Source organism: Hylaeus anthracinus, unplaced genomic scaffold, assembly GCF_026225885.1.
Source record: "Hylaeus anthracinus isolate JK02 unplaced genomic scaffold, UHH_iyHylAnth1.0_haploid 11989, whole genome shotgun sequence".
NCBI lineage: Eukaryota > Metazoa > Arthropoda > Insecta > Hymenoptera > Colletidae > Hylaeus > Hylaeus anthracinus.
The window spans coordinates 7,614,748-7,631,617 of NW_026534337.1; the positions used below are offsets into that span (position 1 = coordinate 7,614,748).

A 16,870-nucleotide genomic window follows, 5' to 3' on the forward strand; every position below is an offset into this window, starting at 1 on the left:
AAAGTAATCCTTGAATACAACGTCTTACCATCTAAAAATCTATTAACACGTTGACCGCCAAACGAATATTCTTGAAAATTTCTGCTAAGATTAAATATTATTTAGACTATCGGAGTCTAGGTAATGAAACATTTATCGTGGTATTTAATTTTGTAACCACATCAAAATTCATCAATTTCATTTAGATTCATCTCCTGTGATGTCTAACTTTTAGAATTAATCTTTCTAGTTCTTGAGTGAAAAACACTGTCACCCATATATGGGTGACATGGCGATCAACGTGTTAAATGTGAAGGCGGAAATCGAACCATGTTTCGCATTCGTTTAATACTTTATTTCAAAAAAATATACACAATGCATGAAATAACCTTTTGATGGACGATATGGACGATACAATGTAAGTTCTGCGCAATGTACTCGGCGAACGAAATCTAGTCGAGAGAATCATAGTCAAATAAGTATCAACGATTTATACATGTATTACTTAACAACGAGAAATTAGTCAACGTTCGTTTCTGAATCTAGTATCTGAATGGAGTAACAATCGATTGTATTACTCTTATATTTTACAAACTATCTTGAACAACAAGGATATATAATACTTATATCTCGATAAATATTCAAATCAGCAATGAGCATCGCGTTTGTATCACTGATGGATATTAAAACGGTTTCATTCTTAGAAAAACGTTTTGATTAATCGAAGGGAGACGGGCGGGGCACGCGTTAACGTGTGTTACGAACATAATCGACGAAGACATATCTATTTGTCGTTAATTGGGTAACATCGCGTACCGGGGACACCGTTATGGCTATCGTCGGTTTTCAAATTTCTTGTAAAAGTTTGAACACGCCTCTGAATCGTAGTAGCTTCCGTAGAATGACGTGAAGGCTGTGTCCGAGCTTACGCTCGGTGGCAAACTCGTCGCTTCCATTGTTTCCCTTTCGCTTTCAAGGGTGGACGCTCTTACGTCCAGGGTACCGCTTGCGCCAGACATTCCCGAACTCGTCGCCATTTCCACCTCACCGACGTCGGGATGAGACATGTGTCTTAAAATGACGTCACTTTAATTCACAGTCAATTCTTTGTTAATTTCTCGTCAGCTGTAGAGCATCGTTAATGGTAGTGGGATTTAGGTAGGGGAGAAACTATGTCTGAAAGATGCAAGGGATTTGAGCACCGCGTGTTAGTTGAAAATTTCACGAGACTTAAGTTTTTGCCGCAAAAGAGATTCCATATACGAAACTCTATGATAGTATAGCCGAAGAGAAGAAAGAATGAACAACTCGGTTGTCTTTGTCACAATCTAGTTTTGAGATTGCCAAGCCTCGAGACTCCCGAGTCTTAGTTACTATCATGGGGTTTCATTTAGTAAAAGGTACACTAAATTCTAATTACAATGTCCCTATTTCTGACATTCATTTCTCTATTCCCTCTTTTTAGTACTCAACCCTTTGCACTCTAGGTCTTTTTTTTCTGGTATCAAACAGCAACTCGAGACGCTTTCTTAGCATTCTATTTCACGAATGATAAGCTTAGATTGACTTCGAAGATGTAGCCCGATTGTTATTTTATTGACACTTCGAGTTTCAAAGAAATTAAACCTAAAGAAACATTATTACCGGTAGATTTGCGTGGGTGTAGAAAGTATTCGCACACCGATCAATTTCTAAAAAAAAATATATATTCTTTGGAAATCTCTAGACTAGATACAATACAAGCAAAAATTAGTTATTTATATGAGTTGCGAAATTAACAAGAAAAAAGAATAAATCGACAGAAGTATACAGGTAACCTAGTGGTGACTGATAGATAGTCACCTCTCGAGTGCAAAGGGTTAAAACTCCAATTTAGGGTGTATTTGGAAACTGATTAACGTATACATGATGATGGTTACCTGTAATCTGGAGCAGGGAGTTCAACGTGCTGTCTCCGGGTGTTCGACGACATGGGTGTCCTCTTTATTGCGTAAATGTATATGCCAATCATTGTGAGGGCGTACGACACGAAATACAATGCGTGAAACTGGAACACACGGGGGAACGTATTAATATATGCACACGTGTATTGTGCAGAGTCGGTGCTGACAGTTTTGTTCGCAGCATTTGCTTGGAACACGCGTGGAAGAAATTAAGAGAGAAAAACGCGAGAATCTCCCTTTACGTCGCGACGTTCGGGAAGAGCTGGCTCTCGAATTGAAAAAGGTACCTTGTATTCATGGATCAACATGCCGGCGAAAACGCTGAACGAGTCCGCTGTCAACAACGCTAGCTGTAACGCCGTCGCGCCGGACTCGAACAATATAACCGGCACCAAAGAGAAGAACACGAACTGCGTGATGCAGTAAATTATTAGGCATATAATCAGCGGCGCGTCGTGCCAGTGAAACTGCTCCAACTTCATACTTTCCAGCACGCCGCTGAAACAAAACCAGCGACGATGTAAACGTTAAAAGATCGAGGGAAATACAAGGCAATTGTTTCTTAGTCTCCCACGGCAAAAGAAGAAGACAATTTTTCGCGCGAGACTGAGAAGAAATTGTGACGTAAAGCTGAATCAAATACTCTCGCTCATCCAAACGGGACTTACATCTGCAGACAGCTCAGTATCGTCCCGAAGAAACCGATCATGCCTAGATACTCGATGATATCGACGGTCTTGACGGCTAATTCCTGCAGCACCGTAGTTATCGAGAACAGTACCGCACCTGCGAGGCACAGCATGTCCCCGACGAGCTGATTTTTTCCTTCGCGTAAAGAGTTTAAAATTAAAAAAACATCAGCAATCGAAATTCAAGCGATTCGGGGCGTCGCTTACAAATTTCAAGCATTAGCAAGCTTAGCATTGTTATCTTAATTCATCCCGAACAAAATTTCCCCAATGCGAGCTGAATGGGTACGCGTTAGATGAAAAGACGATTCTATGATCACCTATAGTCGCAGGATCCTTATTGTCCTCGATGCCTGCCCAGACCAAGCATCCCACCCCCATCAAACAAACGGAAACGCCGACGATGTGCACCATTCGGTACCTCACTCCCAATACCAAGCACGAAAGTGCCAGTGCGACCGGTATGGCGACACAGTCGAGCAACTGAAACAGATTTTCCGGTGTGAAGCGTATCAACGTCGCTTACCATCATTAAAACTTCAATGCCGTGCAAACGACAATGACGAAGTTTGCGGAGCATGCATCTCGTTCGATCGAGAATAGCCGACACGGGGGGTGAATGTATTGGGTCGAAGACCCAGCATCCACCTTTGGTGGTGGTAGTACACTCGATACAATAGATGCTCCGTGCCATTCATTACAGCCACGAATACTACGAATGCTCCTTCAATTGACGGCTAAATGACAAAGGGTTCGTCGACATTCGAGTGCACAGGTTGTTTACTTGAAACGCTACTGTACGGAGACGAGGAATTAGCCAATGAGTCCGATTGGCGTACGATTACAGTATAATCTTCCAGATTATATTAGCCACTTATATTTGGATGGTAGACACTTTAGGGGAAATACAATTTTTGGTTGGGTAATTGTAAGTTACGAAAGTAAGCAGTTTATTAATCCTTCGCGGTCACCCGGGGTCAAAATGACCCCCAAGCGCAACTTTAAGCTAGAATTACTACAAGTTATTAATTTTATGAAAATATATTAAAAATTGCCTGAGTTTTGATTGTTTTAGTAAAAAAAGGTTTTTTTTTACGCATTGTCCTCTTGCTGATTTTTTTTCACCATTTTGAAAATTTTGGGGTTTGGGACCCCCTGTGAATGACGGCGCGTTATTTTCAGAACATATGGACCTCGGAGGGTTAAGTATTTCGACTTTGTGTTTGAGATCTGGTGATGATATATGAAATGTAATATCGATCTAGAAATGTTACGGATATCGAGGTGGCAAGAAGAGAAGCAGAGAAAATTTCCTCAATTTTTAGAACTTCGTCATCGTTTTCTGGCGGGGTGCAACGCTCAAGTCTCGTGTGACTTAATTAGCGCATACCTGTATGCTAGCTAAGCTGGTGAATCGATGCGAGGTTGTTACAAGTGTGCATGCTTCGACGTCAATGAGTGCCAACAACAAGTACCTCCATCCTCGGGCCCTTATGACTGAAATTAGGCCGTTTCCCACTTTTCTGCAGGACATCCAGGTTGTGTATACAAGGCACATCATAATGTAATGAGGAAGATTCTGTCCTGTCTCGCAGAAAGGATTTTCCAGCTCGTGATACTGTATAGTGCTCGATCAGAGAAGGCCAAAATTATAGGAATAAGGAAAACATTATTCCACAGTTAAGATTTTACAAAATTTCATCAAAAGATATTAGTTCCTTGTAGAAAAGTATCAATGGCCAAATATCTGAAGTATAAACACTCGTGATTATCATTTAAAACACCGTAAAAAAAAAAAAAATGGAAAGGATATACGGAACTATTTCACAGTTCCTCTTATTTTTTATTCATTCGACAACGAACAAAAGGTTCATTGTTTGTTTACCTTTTATCTGTTATCCGAGATTGTTACGAGGATAATAATTTTGTCCATCTCTGCATTCGACCCATTTCCGCCTGGCATTAATCCAACGCTAACGATCGTTCGTTAATCACTTACCGGTCGGAAGAGAGAAGTCCAACGTAGTGTTGATGAAATGATTTGCGAGCGTCATAAAACACAACACCAGGGACAAGAACTGTCCCATTATTATCGCTCTCCATACTGCCCTGCGAATACACAGAGAAAATATTCAAACATTTCCGCTGGTTTCGTGTGTTATTTGCATTATCGATGTATTTTTCACCGCTCGTCAAACTGGTTACCTCGAACAACACCGTTTATTTTCGACGAGCAAATGTGTACTCGACAATCGAGTCAACAAACGAGAGTACACACTCGTGGCAAAGTTTACCGACGGAACAATTTCAATGAAAATGAATTAAAACAAACGGAACACCGACCTGTGCACTTTCCAAAAGAGAGAAGCTGAACGTTCATTCGGACGTTGCTACATTTGAATTGAAATGACACGATAGGTAAACAATTTTGTAAAATTCATTCGATTACGCGGATATAGCAAGAAATTGTTTTGTATTCGAATAGTAAATAGAAAATTGATATCGATTCTGTGCCGTTTCTTAAGGGCGAGCGATTTAAATGAAAAGTTGGTAGTAACAACGCAATAAAATTGTTAGCACAAAATCAGAGTATACGCGATTAAAATAATGCGTTTAAAACCGCGGAATTACGAACACGAGACACCAACGAGCCGATATCGTCGTTTACGCGTTAGGGCTAAGGGATAAAATTGTTCGCGAACACCCGCCACTTTTATCCTCGAATTCACCCCCTCCCCCGCGTGATTGGCGCCGTGTAGCCGGTTCTTGGGCGGATCGACGGTTTCCTTGGAAGATCCCTCCGGCTGGCCGATCCTCCAGTAATTACGTACCACTGTCCGAGCTCGGATATGTAATTTTCGATTTTGTCGCAGACCCCGTTCCTGGCCTGCATCGCCGTATTTTGGCCACAGCGACGATCGCCTGCTGACACTCCCATGCAGTGGTGCATTTCCGCCCTGAGGCTCCTAACCGCTGGTGCTAGAATAGGGACGCATGCGCGACCTCTTTCCCTCCAACGGGACTTCCAGCAAGGAGGGACTTTTTCGTTTTTCCATACGCCATGAGAAACTGCGTACACCGTTGTGTTGTTCCCCGACATCTTTACGTTATTCTCGAGTTCGCATCGATCGCGTGTCACAGGACGGAGGATCGATGGACTTTTTACAGTGCGGCCCATTCCCAGCTGCTCCGCGACCTCCGTTTAGATCGATCGATCGTTCAGGACGAACAACTTTCTTCGACTTTTCAGACGATCCGACAAGATACGAGATCCCCCGTTAATTCGCGCGATCTCGCGGTGTTTTACTCGGTCGATTTTTGAAAGCGGTGTCGTTGAACGCTCTGGCAGAGAGTAGGTGACGGAGTGGACTTTCGGCGAGTAGGAAAGGTCAATCGTGGGGTCGATTTCGAATGGGACGTCGTTTTCGAGGGTTAATCGATGCTCTTGCCCTCGTTTGACGCGAACAGTAATCGCTTCAACCCAGGGGAGGATACCAAGAGATGATAAGGAAGGTGTCACTCAGGCCACTAGCGCTCCATCGATTTCCCGTCGACTGTCCACGATTTCTCTTTGATCGAATAGTTTCGATCGACGCGCGCTTGTCTGAATCGGGACGTCGAACAGGTTTGTCCATTAATTTATCAGGAAAACGAAAGAGAAAAAGAAGGGTATTCTGAAACTGCTTCTTTTAAAATGAAATAAAAAGTACGGTGGTAACGAATGATTAATTGAATCTTGTGGCAGATTAAAGAAGTATGTCTTTCTTTATTCTCAGGTAATCTCGTCGTAGATCGTTATTTACAACGTATTGACATCTTTGATTATATCGTAATTTCAGTCGTCAATGATCATCAAAAAGGTTCCCACGTAACTCGTCGAGAATCTTTTCGGAATTTTATATAAACTTTAAACACCTTCAACTTACGTAATTATCTTATGTATGTATATCTCAAACATTACGTTAATGAATTAAATCGTTTATGCACAAGTGTTTGTGGTCGCCCCGACGTATGAAAAGAAGGCAATCATATAACGTTTATGATAAAATGTAAGAATTTGTGCAGTCGGTTCCCGTGATCGATGATTAACAACATTTTGCAATTACCTATCTAAGGAGGAAACTGTTGGTTATACGATCCAGTCACCCTTACAAAGTTGGAAAAATAGGTTGGAAAAATATTTCACCAGTCTCCCAGCTTGTTCGCTCGTTCGCGGTTTCCTCGACTGTGAACGCGAGTCGACACGCGATTTCACGAACGATTAACGCACTCTGGTCGCGGCTGAAGAACTTGGTGTAAAGACGTTGGGAGTAATGATAAATGTCGAATGTAGAAGGTAGACGCGCGTTCGACGTTCTCAGTCTGTCCGCCGGCGTACGAGCGAGAACGTAGCTTCCTAAAAGTTTGTTCTTAGGTGGTCAAATGTTATTAATGCGTTCGTTTTTGCGTGTAGAAATTAGAAACTACGATTATCGAAGACGTTTCAGGAAAAGATATCCTCCTTGTCGAGTAACGATCGATTGGTCGTCCAGACGCGCGTACACGTGACGCTAAGAATTTTACTTCTTCTTGGCTTCGTCCTCTACCGCTTCGTTCTGCTTGCGGAAGCAGTCGCCCACAGGGAAGAAGTCCCAACACCTTTGCTGATACATGTTCCACACGTAGGTCTCTTGACCCGTGTACTCCGTGTCTGGTTTGTTGATTAAGTGCATGAGGAAGAACCTGAAAATAGCGATAAGGGAATCGACCATCCGATTGACTCTATACTGTGGTATACATTTCAAGGAAAGTAATGATAGGTTTGCTGTTATGGATAAACAAGTTGTGATTGTAAATCATGATTAATTGTAAATCATATTGTGGCATCGATGACTCACATATAATTAGCAAGATTATGCTCCTGTTGAACGTGCGTATCGAATCCATGGGGAACCGTATCAAAGTATTCTTTGCCTAAGCCACAGATGAAGCAGTTGCTTTCCATGTTCGTCTTCACGTTCTCGAGCTGGTCTCGAAGCTCACCGAACGCGTCGATGATCAAACCTGACGAGGTACGAATAAAATAGAGTTCCGGTATATAGATAAGTACATATGAGATGAAGAATCAGCAGCGGTTAATAAACCTGTCGCCACTTACCCTGAATAATAGCCAGCAGAATGACGATAACGAAGAAGAAGAAGGTGATGTCGAACATGATACGATAGACTTCGTAGTCGTCACCGTCGGGTTCGCCGATCTCGTCACCGATACCACCGCCAGCCCTGACGCCTTTGTACAGATGGAACACGAAGCACTGCGACGAAAAACCAAAATTGAATCTCAGGTTCAGGAAACACATGCGAAGCACATACAAGGACTTTTAATTCGTACCGTTAACATGTCGTGACATTTCTTGTCCACCTCGTCGTCTTCCTCTTGAATGTAAAATTTCCTAAAGAAGTTAAACGCAATGACCGTGTATATGTAGACAACGATTGTCAGCAACATCACCGTCAACACCAGTTGTTTGCCATTGTGCGTTACGGATTGCAAGATCGTTCGTAGCGTCTTGAATCCAACCGCCACGTCCAGCAAATGTGCAGCGAAGAAGAAGTTGTTGTAGTTCCCGAGGATCGAGAATATGAAGTACCACAAACTGTACAGAAATGCCTGAGGAAAACCAACACGTAATGTAACGAAGAGGGCTCGGTGTAGGGCCGTTTACAATCTTGATCGAACGTTACTCACGTTGTCCGTGATGGTGACTCCGGCCTTCCAAACCTGATACCTCCAGTCGATATTTACAATGCTGAAAGCAACGAACACTGTGTTGAAACAGAACCCGATGGGTATAGCTTGCGATTCTAATTCCACTTACAAGTGTATCAAACCAGAACCCTCTTCTTCCTGTTGGCTGAACGAGGTCTTCTCCATACCGAGCAGATTGCTGATGTAGTCGAAGTCGTAGGTCTCGCTGTACTTCTGTCGAACCTTCTTCTTTACGAACTTATCCCAGTAGTTTACAGGGAACGTTTTCGCCGATATCACCATCTTGTCCCAGTGTGCCTTGATGTCGTCCTCTTCTGGCGTTTCTGCGATGTACAGACCATCGAATTCCACACGTCGAGCGATTTCCTTCTCTCGTTTAAAGATAGCCAGTGGGACCTGAAGTGATAACGTACACGATTCCATGAAGACGAAACTCTGAACGTGAATTGAACAATATGGAACTCGTCAGGGTCTCTCCATACTGTTGAGACTCCGACGCACAACTTCGAGATACATAAAACACTCGTGCAAGTATGAAAGAGTATCCCTACCTTCAGATGATAGTAAGCTACCAGCATGGCAAGCGAGACGATCGAGTGAAGACAGGCCATCAGCCTCATAACATGAGCCATGTAATAGAAATCTTCAGACACTTCCACGTATTCCAGCGCGTATGCGTCCTCCTCTTCTTCTTCCGACTCGTTCTCCCCACTCCCGCTGCCAATTTCCACCCCGCTGCCACTTCCGGAACCAGATGGCCCCTCGCCAGACATGTCTGCCAATATGTCCGCCATTACTTGACCGCTGCCTTCCTCGTCCGACTCGCCAGCCAAAGACGACACCTGCGGAACAATTTATAGCGTAACACGAAACGAAAGTTTCACCATCGCCGGGTCCAAGGTTCCGCGCATAGAATCGTTCTTGCCTTGTAGAACAGTAGCATGAAGTTGATGCAGAAAGCGAGAACCAAAGCGACGTATTTTAGGTTGTAGAAGTTCCTGGCCAAGAAGGATACAATGCGATGAGTGTACTCGGAGAAGTCTATGCTGGACGACGAGGTTTCCGTGGTCGTTTCCTGTTTCGCCTCAGCTTCCACCGCAGCCATGGCCGCCTGTTGCGCGGCTGCTGCTTCGGCTGCGGCTGCGGCCTGGGCTCTGGCCTGTTCGCCACTGTTCGCGAGCAAAGATATTTTAATTTACGTTCCTGATGACAAGAACATTGCAAAATATTCTATCATACCCCAGCAAGTCGGCTAAGGAAACCGGCTCCGATTCTCCAGTTCCAGCTTCAGCCCTAGCGCCCTCTTCGCCACCCGCCTCTTCCGGTGTGCTTTCCCCAGTTTCCTCTATGCTCGATTGCGGAGTCGAAGCTGCTGATTCGTGAGGCGCGATCTTTATCTGTCCACCTTCCTCTTTCGTTATGTCCATTCCAAAGGCTTGCACCTGTACAAGGATTAGGGATCTCATTGGGATTAGAATTCATTCACCATAGAGTTCTCATTAACCCTCCTCTCCTACATTCGGGTCAATAGCGACCGATATATTAGTTCCATCATTAGGTTTTTGTATCGTTTACACAACCGTAAAGACTAAATTCAGTGAGAGTGAAACCACCCAGCGGTTATAAATAAACATTCATTTGGTTTAAAAAAAAAATGTTTCTTTTTTATTGAGTAATACTCCTGTTTGTACGTGATAAATGCGTTTTTAGGTGAAAAATGACCCAAAAATATGGCAAGGTCGGATCCGATCCAAACGCAGTAGGAGAGAAGGGTTAACACTTGTCGAGATAGATAGTTAAACCTGTAGATTGGATTCATCCGGTGTAGGTGGCAAGGCGGGTAGATGTCTCGAGGGTTTCTCTTCCTCCTCCTTCACCTCGACGACAGGTTCCTCCACGTGCGGTCCTTTCATCAGTGCCAAGAGTAGCCTCATGAAGTAGCCAAGTATACAGCCAACCCCGAATCCCGAGTAGTAGAACGCGTAGAATATCATTTTGAAAAAGCCAACGAAGAGTTCCAGTATCGTCATTTGTTGCATCTCGGCGATCTTGTTTTTGATGTTGCTGGGCGAGAATATGGAGAAGAAGAAGTAGATGCTGTCCTTGAAGGTTTGGATGCCCCTCCTGATGGGATCCTTGTTCCTTTCTTCGTCGTCGTCCGTCATGTAGGTGTAAGAGGACTCCCTCGCTTTTCCAATTCCTCCGCTCTCCTCCACGGCCATCAGGGCGCTCGCGTGTTGCATTTCAAAGATAGCGTCCTCGCAGAAGTTGATGAAGGTCTCCAGCTTCTCCTTCTCGCCAGCCTCCACCACGGTGTTATAGAAGTACGTTCTCTTCGACTCCTTGATCTGTGGCTTCTCCCATTGCTCGATGTTGGACTCTTTAATCTCGAAGTACACTCTCTCGATCTTTTTGTTGCCACCCAGGATCTCGATCCTGCCCAGGAATGGCTCGAAGTAGTTCAATACCGAGCCAGCTGTCTCGAGGAATCTGGCCAGTCTGGGCTCGTTCGGCATGTGCTCGGACAAGTTGGTCAGCAGAACAGCGAGATTGAAGCCGATCTCCTTCGCTGGCTCGTGGAAACGATCCATGAAGGCGACGTAGTCGATCTTGCCGTCGTGGTTTGTCTCGCAACAGGCTAGGAGAAACTCGATCTCCTCGCTGAGAAATATTTCTTTTTGTAGTCCCTGATCTATCTAATCATTAACAATGAACAGTTTGATCGACTTACTCGGTATAGCTCTTCTGTTGCTCCATCTTCTCCTTGAAATCCTTGGGGTAAACCCATCCGTCGCTATTGAGATCCACCTCCAGGAAGCTGGGCGATGAAACTAGGTCTTTCAGCTTCAGGAACATGTCGAAGTACTTGAGGATTAGCTCGACGTTGCCCGCCGACTCCACCAGCGTGTCCACCATCTGCTTTCCGATCGTTCCGTTCACAACGTTACCTGCGACGAGATTTGTTACAAAGTGGCAATAAATGTAGCTTGAAATATGCGAAGTACGATTTCGATTCGAGAAACTATACCTTCCAGCATAGACAGCATCATGGTGATCATGTCCTTCTGCAAGTTCAGCAACTCTTTCAAAAGGTCCACTTGACTCGAGTGCTTCGACAACTTGTCCTGCATGTGGGAGAACAAGAAGAGGAATCCACCAACGGCGTCCCACAATCGAGAGTGAGCCAGTGCCTGTTGATTCTGCGCGCAAGGTCCTTGGATCACCTCGGTGAGGGTGTTGAAGACTTGGCTAGCGACGCCTATGGCTTTGAAGAAGTTAGCCTTGCCTGCGGGGTCGATGAGCTCCTTGCTGGAATAATGCCAGTAGAAGTCCATGATGGACTCTTGCAGTCGCAGAAGGTAATCGACGGTGCAGATGACCACGTTCACCGTCGTCGTGTTGCCAGCTTGCGTCCTCAAATAATTCTGCCAGTCTATGAGCAATAAACACTCTCGATCAACATATCCTACATTTTCCTGAAGGCACGTAACCTCGGAATAAAATTCAACGAACCCAGATTGTGGCCCTCGCAAGTGAGCTGGATGAATCGAAACAGGGCACACGTGAACTCTGCGTCGTGCATGTTCTTCTCTCCTGCGGCACCCTCGGAACCAACCCCAAGTCCTTCCGCTTTCGTGTTCCTCTCGAAGGCGTCCAGATCCAGGACACTGCACGAGTTCATCAGACCAGCGATGGAGGTGAAGAATCCCACGTCTTTCTTCTCCTTCAAGTGGTTCAGCATTCCTCGCTGGATCTCTATGTTACCGCCTCGTAGGATGGAGATTCCTAGTTCAAGGGTCTTCATGACCATCTCGCTGGGCAGGCCCTTGCAAGCTGATATGTGAAGCAGCACCATCTCCGCTACGCCGCGATTCGCCAGACGCGTTTGATGGAAGAGAAGCTTCTGTTTCTCCATTTCTTGCTCCTACAGGAACAATAAAAAATACTCTTGTAAACGCGTCCTTGGATTTCGAAGTCTAAACGTGTCTTCGGGTGGCTTACCATGAGTTTGTACATGGGCCTCTTTAGGAGAGCGTTAAGAACACGTTACAGAATTAGTTAACAACGTTATCAAGGATCAAGTATTGGGTGAAATGACGGTCAACAACGAGGAGTGTAACGGGGACATTGAGTGGAGTTTGAAGTTGATCGGGGATTCGTTCATCTTCGATGCAAGCATGTTTACATGTCGTTAGGTATGCGTGACGGTACATGAATAAATCGTAATCGTTTATGCTGTACAATGGAGGTAGCATTGCATTTCCAAGTCTGAATTGAGGAACGTACACATGAATGCGAATGAGTTTCCGCGATAACTACTTATTCTTACCATAAGTAGCTTATGTGCCCGCTTCTACAGGGTTCGTACGTGAGAAGAAGACAGGAAGTTGTTAATAAGTTTGAAACACAGTGAATAGTCTTCCGTTAGTTTCATTTTTAAGCATCATGTAAGTAGGTCTACGTATTAAATTGTTTAGTAAGAGAGTTTTAAGTTGCCTCGGAGATCGTTTTTCGAATACTTACGTGGATGGAGGCAGCCCCTTCCTCTTCGCCTCCTCCACCTTCGTCCTCGCCTTCCTCCTCCTCCTCGCCGCAAGACTTCGATATGATCTGCGCGTAACTCATGTACAAGAGATCCTCTTGGAGGGCACCGGACCGTTCTGTCATGGCGCCGCGACAGAACGTTGTTACCAGTTGCGTGAGTGGATCTGGCTTTCCCTCGTCCTCGGCTTTGTCCATCTTCTTCAGTTCAGCGTCCTCGAAAGATTGCTACGGGGTAACGAAGACACATCCAGTGATAATTACAATATCGACACCAACCAAGCCATTTTGGTAGAATCAATGTCTCACCGTAAGGTCTTCAATCATCACTTCTTGACCGACGTTCTCGTCCTGTAACCAGAGCTCGTAGTACGTTCTCGCAAAAATATTGATAGCCCGATGCCTGCAATAACAAACAAAGCAATTACGGTTTCCTGTATGGCGTGCCAGTGCGATGAAACTGTTACTTTACCTTCGTAACTTGTAAAGCGGCTCGCTACGCAGACATGCAATTGCTGCCCTCTTTCTGGCCGCGCACAACACACGCTTCCATCCATCTCGAGATGGTGGAGGTTTCGTTGCCTTTTAGCAGCATGCACACACAACTATACTTGTTAGATAACTGACGAAAGAAACGAAGGAAACGTCGTCCATAATCGACGTCAATCATCGCTACTCTTTTACACAAGCTCTCACGGAGTCAAACCAACCGATGTACTGGTTACCGGTTTACGTAAGGATAACGTAAATTGATAAGTAAAATAAAAGAAAACAAACTTAACTTTTGATTCTATGCAACAAAAGCTTAAGGAGCAGACGGTGAAATCGATTTCTCGTCGATCACGCCCGAAGCAAACGCAAGTCTTGCGGAACACCAGTAACGCGATCAAACCAAAAGAGGATACCTGGGCAAGGAATGTAGGGAAGTTTGACGGAAACAAGCGATCACTGCTCGTTTACGTTGTATCGACACCACGGATCGATATTGACCCTTGCTCTGCTGTTGCGGATGATCTATCTACTCGAGAACACAAAATTACTAAATGAATCGATCGAATTATCCGACGAAGCAGCTTTAGCTATCCGAGAAACAGTGATCGTGGATACGTAAAGTTCAGTGTAAGGAGACGATAGTTTCCACTTACCATGTGTAGACCGTAGAGAACTTTGGCCATATCGGTGATTCTCGCGACGACGTCTTCCAATTGCTGCGCTTTCACTGGTTCCATGGCGTCTTTCTTTTGGCCCAACTTGGAGTACAAATAATGCTGCCAGGACATTTCGTCGGCTGGGTCGATTTTGTCCGGCAGAGTCAGCTGCGTTTTGGCGAACTCGGCGATATCGTATTCCGGCATCTTTTTCAGGAACCTGTCCTTGCAGTGCTGCACCAGTTCCTGCTCGCGACCAGCGAACAAGTTCAAGCCGACCGGCAACAGTCTCTTCAAGCAGGCAACCATTAACGAGGCTTGCACCTCCTTGTCCTTGTCTCTCTTCTTGTCGCGATGTTTCTTCTTTTTCTGTGGAACAAATCTCACGAATTAATACGTATCTTCTTCCTGCGAAGAACCTTCCTAAGGCACCATTATGTTACCAACCTTGCCTCCACCAGAAGGTGCAGTTCCATCCGAAATAGCAGCGGGTCTCCTGGTCGCTGTTGGCATTATGAGCACCATGTTGTCGATCTCGTTTGCGGATATGAAGTTCTGTTCCTCGCGCAAGAAGTACTGCGACTTGGACCATATGTTGAATATCGCTGCCACGTGATTGTAGAGGTCCTCAGCCTCGGAGATGTTGTTCCTCAGCCAGTGGTTCCTTTGTAGATCAACGTACTTGATCAGAAGAGGGTAGAACGAGTAGATATCTCGAACCAGGAGTTGCCAGTCCTCTTGAATTTGAGCTTCGACCTGCGACGTGTCATCGGTGGACGATTTAATGAAACCTCGAAGTGATTCTTCTTTGTGGAACATGTTATCGGTGCGCTTCCTGACACGTTCAGCGAGTGGCAAGAACGGATCCTTCAGCAGCTCCTCCGACGAATTGATGATGATTTGCTGAGTGTAAGCGGCGATACGAGTCATCCATGGGGCATTCTCGTTGCCAATGTTCTTCTTGGTCAACTTGAGGACATTTTTCAGAAGCTGGTTCATGTGATCGCTGGTGACCATGCTAACGTACGTTCCCTCCGTTGGGTTCACGTTATCCGGACCCTGCGCCCACCAGAAGGGCAGGTAGGAGCACAGCAGAGGTAAAATGACATCAACCACGTGAGGAAGATCGTTGTAGGTCTTATCCGATTCGACGAACTGATCCACTTCTCCCAGAATGGTCTCCAGTGTCGGCATGCTCGACTCCATCTTCGTCATTATATCCTGCGCCTCTAAGGAATGATCGGCGATACGATTCAGAAGGGAGAACTGATTGTGCTTGTTCAGATGCGGCTCTAGGAAGGCTACCGGGAAGCAACTCGAAAACGCGCCGAGACAGGAACCCAAATTAGGCTTGTGACGCTCGATCTCCGTCTTCAAGTACTTCCTATCGTGCGTCAACGAGGAGTCTACGCCGAGGGTGTACAGGGATGCCAGCATTTTGTAGGACGCCACTTGAATTTCATCCACTGGGAACAAAAAAATAAAACGAATTAATTATTGGGTTGTCTGGAAAATCCATGTCGATTGTTGGTAGGTAGTACAAGATTGGTTGAATACAAGTAACATGTCATCCATTAAAAAGTGAAAAGATTGTGGAACAAAATGGTACCTATATAATTCAATAAATATGTATCAACATCCAAATGTGCCTTTGAATTTTTCTTAAAAATTGGCACGAACTTTCTGGATAACTCACGTAGAAATCGAATGTAGAATCGATCACGACACACGAATCCACCGAAACGAATGGTCTACTTACGCAACAGGTCGCTGCCATACTCGCACGCAGCCAGATGATCGAACATGGCCGTGAGCACAGGTAGCACGACGCTGTTGACGTACGACAAGGACGTGGAGGTTTTCAAATGTGTTCCTCTGAGGTGGCTGTACTTGCCCTCTTGAAGATTCAGAATCGTGTGGCCCAGGTCGTCAGCAGTGTTGTTGAAGAAGGTCAACATGGACGTTCGAATGAACTCGGGACAGTTTTTCACCAAGCTCTTCGCGTCTATGCCTTTGACTAGCACTTGGAGACAACGGACGGTGATCCTGACGTCAGGGCCGAATGCAGCTAATCTAGATCGCAACAAGCTCGCCAATTTGCAAAAGAGAGCTGCTACCATTTCCTTCTCCTTCAAGGACGCGGCCCCGACGTTGTTGGTGGCTGTGGCCACGGCGATAAAGTAATTCCTGTGCGTGCTGAAATATTTTTCCATCAATGGCAAAACAACTTTGCTGAAGAATTTGATGTCCCTCGTGGACGTCTTGAAGCTGTTGCGTCGACTGAACGTATCGGACGGTTTCAGCAGCTTCATGTTAATAGTAGCCTTGTCCAAGTAAGCTATCAGCTTCTCCAGCAACGAATAAGCGAATCGTAGCTCCACTGAGGCTCCGGCAGTGGCGACCTCGGACTCTCCACCTCGATTGGGTTTGTGGAGCTTGTATCCTTGATACTGCAAGTATTTGAGGAATTCCTGGGATCGTTCGCGGTCCTTGCGTTTCTCTTTGTCGGTGAGGAGGTCGTAGGGTACCAATTGGGGGTGAATGCCACCTCCTACGAAAGGAAATGCGCTTTGTTAACGAAACTATCTTCTCTAATCTTGAAGAGAACAATCCTTTTGAATTTTCCGTCGACACGAACCGCAAGTGATGAGTTCCTCTTTCTTCTTCTTGGCCCAGATGTCGTGTGCGTTGTCTGCGAGACGTTCAGCCATGTTCTGCATCTCTCTGCTGAGGGTCAAGTTTGTCATGTCGACTGGGTGAGGATTGTAATTAAACGGATTTGCCGAGTCACCCTGAAATGATATTAAGACAGCGTGACGA

The 16,870-nt window shown here is 45.2% G+C and overlaps 2 protein-coding genes and 1 long non-coding RNA gene across 13 annotated transcripts in view; 1 reads left to right on the forward strand and 2 right to left on the reverse strand.

The window, feature by feature from the left end:
- Positions 1-16,870, forward strand: part of LOC128887671 (uncharacterized) — a 71,359-nt gene that overhangs the window by 5,874 nt on the left and 48,615 nt on the right. The window lies entirely within an intron of this gene.
- On the reverse strand, positions 320-5,965 carry LOC128887668 (solute carrier family 35 member F2-like). 2 transcript variants are annotated; one of them, XM_054143833.1, is made up of 8 exons: positions 5,443-5,965; positions 4,611-4,720; positions 4,002-4,195; positions 2,932-3,094; positions 2,591-2,747; positions 2,210-2,420; positions 1,899-2,026; positions 320-1,050 (listed from the first exon to the last, which is right to left on the reverse strand). In XM_054143833.1, exons 1-8 carry the CDS (start codon positions 5,787-5,789, stop codon positions 813-815), a joined length of 1,548 nt encoding a protein of 515 aa, XP_053999808.1. In that variant the 5' UTR covers positions 5,790-5,965; the 3' UTR covers positions 320-812. The 2 variants fall into 2 exon arrangements, with proteins under 2 accessions (XP_053999808.1, XP_053999807.1); XM_054143832.1 differs by having other exon boundaries at positions 320-1,065.
- Positions 6,358-16,870, reverse strand: part of LOC128887660 (ryanodine receptor) — a 42,162-nt gene continuing 31,649 nt past the window's right edge. For 4 of the 10 annotated variants that reach the window (XM_054143787.1, XM_054143784.1, XM_054143785.1 and 1 more), the window contains 22 exons: positions 16,689-16,842; positions 15,810-16,601; positions 14,498-15,516; positions 14,048-14,419; positions 13,808-13,920; positions 13,212-13,305; positions 12,885-13,130; positions 12,691-12,714; positions 12,363-12,383; positions 11,874-12,285; positions 11,389-11,793; positions 11,092-11,308; positions 10,163-11,021; positions 9,600-9,802; positions 9,286-9,529; positions 8,912-9,202; positions 8,470-8,756; positions 8,340-8,400; positions 7,983-8,261; positions 7,749-7,905; positions 7,489-7,654; positions 6,358-7,333 (listed from right to left, as the gene is read on the reverse strand). In XM_054143787.1, coding sequence (XP_053999762.1) covers positions 7,171-7,333; positions 7,489-7,654; positions 7,749-7,905; positions 7,983-8,261; positions 8,340-8,400; positions 8,470-8,756; positions 8,912-9,202; positions 9,286-9,529; positions 9,600-9,802; positions 10,163-11,021; positions 11,092-11,308; positions 11,389-11,793; positions 11,874-12,285; positions 12,363-12,383; positions 12,691-12,714; positions 12,885-13,130; positions 13,212-13,305; positions 13,808-13,920; positions 14,048-14,419; positions 14,498-15,516; positions 15,810-16,601; positions 16,689-16,842 — 6,579 coding nt within the window. In that variant the 3' untranslated portion in view covers positions 6,358-7,170. Of the gene's footprint in view, positions 7,334-7,488; positions 7,655-7,748; positions 7,906-7,982; positions 8,262-8,339; positions 8,401-8,469; positions 8,757-8,911; positions 9,203-9,285; positions 9,530-9,599; positions 9,803-10,162; positions 11,022-11,091; positions 11,309-11,388; positions 11,794-11,873; positions 12,286-12,362; positions 12,384-12,690; positions 12,715-12,884; positions 13,131-13,211; positions 13,306-13,374; positions 13,485-13,807; positions 13,921-14,047; positions 14,420-14,497; positions 15,517-15,809; positions 16,602-16,688; positions 16,843-16,870 lie in introns of all 10 variants that reach the window. The other 6 variants (XM_054143791.1, XM_054143792.1, XM_054143794.1 and 3 more) reach the window with 2 other exon arrangements.